This window comes from Cryptomeria japonica, chromosome 11 (genome assembly GCF_030272615.1).
Source record: "Cryptomeria japonica chromosome 11, Sugi_1.0, whole genome shotgun sequence".
Lineage (NCBI taxonomy): Eukaryota > Viridiplantae > Streptophyta > Pinopsida > Cupressales > Cupressaceae > Cryptomeria > Cryptomeria japonica.
In genome coordinates, this window is record NC_081415.1 from 29,363,457 (window position 1) to 29,368,533 (window position 5,077).

At 30.3% G+C, this 5,077-nt stretch overlaps 1 protein-coding gene and 1 long non-coding RNA gene across 2 annotated transcripts; both read left to right on the plus strand.

Annotated features, from left to right (window-relative positions):
• Nucleotides 1-276: 276 nt before the first annotated feature.
• LOC131860003 (uncharacterized) lies at nucleotides 277-2,986 on the plus strand. The gene is made up of 7 exons (XM_059214343.1): nucleotides 277-557; nucleotides 653-1,289; nucleotides 1,387-1,586; nucleotides 1,894-2,078; nucleotides 2,176-2,661; nucleotides 2,756-2,827; nucleotides 2,910-2,986. Exons 1-7 carry the CDS (start codon nucleotides 277-279, stop codon nucleotides 2,984-2,986), a joined length of 1,938 nt encoding a protein of 645 aa, XP_059070326.1.
• Nucleotides 2,987-3,936: 950 nt separating this feature from the next.
• On the plus strand, nucleotides 3,937-4,687 carry LOC131859772 (uncharacterized). The gene is made up of 3 exons (XR_009359351.1): nucleotides 3,937-4,231; nucleotides 4,331-4,423; nucleotides 4,510-4,687. It is a non-coding gene; the product is annotated as an uncharacterized LOC131859772 (long non-coding RNA).
• Nucleotides 4,688-5,077: the final 390 nt, after the last annotated feature.

A 5,077-nucleotide genomic window follows, 5' to 3' on the forward strand; every position in this document is an offset into this window, starting at 1 on the left:
TTTTAAATGTTCAAAATTTTGTACTGGATATAATAGTTTAGTTTTTTTAAAATTTTGATGTCTTATTTTGTATGTTTTCTTATTATATTTTGTCTCCTTTATAGTGTAAGTACTCAAAAAAATTAAAATATAAGAGAATCATTATTATAGAATAAAAAGGTCATGTTTTTGTTTTCTTAGATTCAAATTATCTTGTTAAAGCTTAGGTGTCAATGTAGTTGTTACTAGATATTTGAACAACCTAGAGGGCCACTAACCATATTAATATTATCCAGAATGGGTAGAAAGAATAAATGGGAATCACTTATCAAGCTAGATGTGCAAGACATCTCCAACGAGGGAAATAATTTCTCAAGTGAAGACCTTGAATGGACACCAATTGGAGATGATAATAACCGACATATAGACTTATGTGCTGCTATCCCTTTTGAGAGACTCTCTCACTTTGTCCAAGGAGAAGGTTTATTGGATGACACTGAGACACAATTTGTAATTAAAAAGCATAAAGTGTACAATTTGATAGAACCTAATGACCACGCCACCAAGATGTATTTAAGGTTTGTTTAGATTTAATAAATTAATTAAGCACATCACCTTTTATATTTGTCATTAATTATATCAATTAATATATATTTTGTACATGTATAAACAGTTATCATTGTGCTTATGGGCCTGAGGATAGAAGAAATAAACCTGAAAACAATCTTGAAAAAATGCAAAGGATACGAAGGTTTACTCAAAAAAGGGGTTGTCAAGCCCACTTTTATGTTAAGGTTATGTATGGTAGACCAAATGTTGCAATCATCACATATAATGAGTTTAGCCATCAAGATGCTAATGGTGAATTTTGTCATGGAAAGGATGACCCTTCTGGTGATCCAAGAAGTAGTGTTGCACCAAGATTATCAAATGAATGCAAATCATATATTGAATCCTTATTGTTGATGGGTGTGTCAATTGACACAATATGTGAACAACACTATTTGGATCGTGGTTTGACAAAGTTGATGAATAAGAGGGACACATGCTTGTTGAGGAAGGATGTATTGAATGCATGGAAAAGAGTACGCTCTCTTCGATCACAAAAAAATGAAGATGATGCAAAAAGTGTATGTTTGTGGCATGAAGAGGAGAAAGATAACTTCTTCTACTATAAAACACCAAACAATGAGGAAAATGTTCCATTTATCATAGGCATTCAAACACCATGGATGCGGGAGATGATGGTGAAACATTCACATAACTCAATTATTGCAATGGATTCCACATTTTCAACAAACAAATATGGGGTAAGTAGAACCATATTAATTGTATTTGTGGATCTTAATTTAGTTAGTGGTCTATTTTATCTAAAAAATTACTTATCAATGGTTTATTCATGTGTAGTATCAATTATATTCCTTGCTCGTATTTGATGAACAAGAGGTTGGTGTGCTTGTTGTATGGGCCATATCTTCAAGAAATAAAGTTGAAGATATAAATGAATGGTTGATGGAGGTTTACAAGAGAGGGAAACAAGATAAAGAAGATTGGCATGTCAATGCATTCATGACAGATGATGCTAGTGCAGAGATTGAAGCAATCAGGTTTTATTAGTCTTAGTTTATGTTTATGAGATTGTAATTTCTTAATATTTAGTTTATCAAAATTTATATTCCCTAATTTTCAACATTAACTAGTTTCAATTTAACAATTAATTTTGTTAAAATCCCACTTATAAGCTTTGATGATGTAACTTGTAGGTTATCCTTTGATTGTCAAGTATTGTTATGCATTTGGCATGTACGTAGGGCATGGTTGAAGAATGTGTATAGGTAAGTCAATCTTTAATTAAAACATATGGTAAATTACACGCGTCAACTTCATAATTTGATCTTCTATTATGTAATCCAGGTATGCTAGTAATAAGGATGTTGCAGCACATATATTTCATAGATTGGGTGAGATAATGTATGAAATAAGTGATGATCAAGGCATCACTACTCAATCGATCAAAAATTTTATGGAGGAATTCAAAGAAGAGAAGAAATTTATTGATTACTTTCAAAATACTTGGTGTCATGATGAGAGTCGTATTGGTAAGATAATCAAGTTATCAATTATTGTTTGTATACATTTTCATAATTTAAGTTGTTTTTTGTATATGCTAAGACTTCATTATGTTTGTTTGTATAGCAATGTGGGCAAAACATTTTCGAAACTTCTCTCATGCAAATCAAGAAACCAATGCTTCTATAGAGTCATACCACTCCCACATTAAGAGTCACTATTTAAGTGATCGTTCAAAGAAATGCACAAGGAGAATGGATTGGCTTATTCATACACTTCTTCATAGAGTAGAACCATTCTACAAAAATAAAAGATATTTGCAGTTATCTGGATTCCTCACAAACTTCAAAAAGGAAAGATATTACATAACTGCTCTAGAGAGATCAAAAAATATAGCAGATGCAGATTGTTTTCTATATGATCTCCTCCCTAACACATATAGGATAAGAAGCCAAACAATTCCAACAAAATGGTATTTTGTTAGGAAATTTGAACCAAATTTGCATGTGTGTGATTGTGATTGGGCAAAAAGAGGAAACACATGCAAACATGTGTTGAAGGTCTTAGATATTCTAAAGAGAAACAAACCAAATGAGCAAGACCAGGTTGTTGGTAAGTGTCATTTCATATTTAAGTTTAATATTTATATTTTTAATTATTATAATTTTTTTTCAATACTAACTAAATTAATCTTATTGAATTGTAGATGATGTTACTCCACTGATTGATGATATTGATGAAGTTAGAGGGAATTCTAGTCATGAAATTGACATCATTGGTAATGTTGATATGATGTTTATAATTAAGTATAAAATGATTTTTTGATTCATATCATTGATTAATTCTTATTTCAATTGTAGATGGTTGCATACCCTCAGAAGATCAAGATGTGCATGGGGTTGTCGTTGGTGAAGCTCAAAGAACTGGTAATTCTTAAAAGCATCATTTTATAATGAAATATGCGTTGTTTTTAAATATTTTTTGACTTAATCACTATTATTTCTATTACAAATGGTTGGATATCATCTAATACTTCTAATGATGGATTTCAAAGTTCCATTGATTATTTAAATTCATTGCTCCAAAATTTACCAACCAGTGAAGATGAAAAAAACATTTTTAGTCAGTGTGTTGAGAGGTTTAGAAAAGATATCAATGCATCTCTTGCTTCATCTTCCAAATTTAGATCAATCCCTGGCTCAGAGAACATGTCTATTAGACGAATATCACCATGGTTTAGTCCAACCAAAATGCACAAACGTCATTCTATTCATCAAAGACGTAATGCCATATCTGAAAACTTAAATGAAAGAGTTGAGGAGCATGAAACTTTTCTATTCCCCTCTACAAGATGTAGAAAGCAAAAGAAAAAAAAGGTCACCAATCGCTCAGGCATAGCAATACAAGAAGAAAGAGATATTATCATGCAGCAAGGTGAGTACATTTATTCATAGGTATTTGAGTAATTCACATATCAATACTTCTTATTTTTATTTCATATGTTAAACATATGTTTATTATAGGTTTGAATGATCAAGAAAGTACTCGACGACGTCGATTGCCTTTCTCCATTGATCTAAACCAAATGCTAACAGATGAAATACAAGCTGTAGATAGTAAGTTAGTCAATATTAAACATTTTTATTAATTTTTATTGAAAAATACTCAATTCCTATCTCTAACCATTTTTTTGTACTTAATTAAACAAAAAGATACAATTTCTAGAGATCAACCATCAATGCTTAGTATTATTTCAGCTCAAACATTTCAACAAACTGTTGCAGGTAATTATCAATTTTAATATTGTTTAGATTAATTACGTAATGTGATTTTATACTTGAGCATTTTATCTAAGTTGATGTGTTACATGTGTACTTCAATGCAATTTCAGGTGATAAAGAAAAAGATCAACAACATATGCTGCCCTTTTCTATTGATCTTAACCAGACATCAATGACAATGGATGCAATACAAACTAGATATGGTCACAAAATTATTAAATAAAAACAATCAATTTTGTGTCTTTAGTTTGTAATTAATTTTATCTAAGCTGATGTGTTGAATGTGCTTGTTATTGCAGCATTAGAAGATCATCAAAAAAATCAAGAATATATGGTACCGATTTCTGTTGATCCTGAGAAGACAACAACAACAATAGTTGATGCCATGCAAGCTAGAGATGGTAATGAAATTGTGAAGTGAACTTCATTAATTTTCAGTCTTTAATATATAAATTAATTTTATACGTGATATATTAATGTGAATGTTATTGCAACTTTAGATGGCCAACAAAACTCTCAAAAAAACATGCAACCATTTTCTATTGATCTTAATCAAATGATGACAATAATGGACACAATGCAAAGCGGAAACGGTAAGTAAATTATGAAATGAACTTCAATCAAATTTGAGTCTTCAATTTGAAAATTAATCTTATAATGTCCTCATATGTATTTTCAGGTGTTGATGATATTCATATGGAGGATCATGATCAACACTTTTTTGGTTAATCACTATAGTGTATTATTCTCCAATGTATTAATCGTTAAGTACTTTAACTCTATTTTAAAATTAGAGCTTGGAGGGAGTGGATTCTGGAATTAAGATAAAGACATTATTTGTATATTGTACTTTTGAGTTAGACTACTATTGTATATGTGAAAAATTGGCTCATCCTTTTGTAAGCTTTTGTGAAATTTATGTGTAGTGACTTACTCACTTCCACAATGGTCACATTTATTATTATATATATAATACAAAGTTGCAATGATATATCTCCTATGCTTATATTTGACAACAAATTTGGTAGTGTGAGTTCTCTCATATTGTGACTATAACTAATATGAATGATATGTGCATTTCCAATGGATTTGATTTCCAATCATGGTGGTAGCTCTATGATGCTTTATATTTTCATTTCTATATTATATCTATTCATCATCTTGGTGTATTTATGTTGTCTCCCACTTCCCATTCAACATTGTCTCATCATTCAATCTATTGTATTCTGTAAGGGGTGGTATTTATA

What these genes read in the sequence shown, in the direction of transcription:
- LOC131860003 (XM_059214343.1), top strand. Translation starts at nt 277, where the DNA reads ATGGGTAGAAAGAATAAATGGGAATCACTTATCAAGCTAGATGTGCAA. An exon ending in GCAGAGATTGAAGCAATCAG is followed by an intron (nt 1,587 to 1,893) that starts GTTTTATTAGTC and finishes TATGTAATCCAG; the next exon opens with GTATGCTAGTAATAAGGATG. An exon ending in TGAGCAAGACCAGGTTGTTG is followed by an intron (nt 2,662 to 2,755) that starts GTAAGTGTCATT and finishes ATTGAATTGTAG; the next exon opens with ATGATGTTACTCCACTGATT.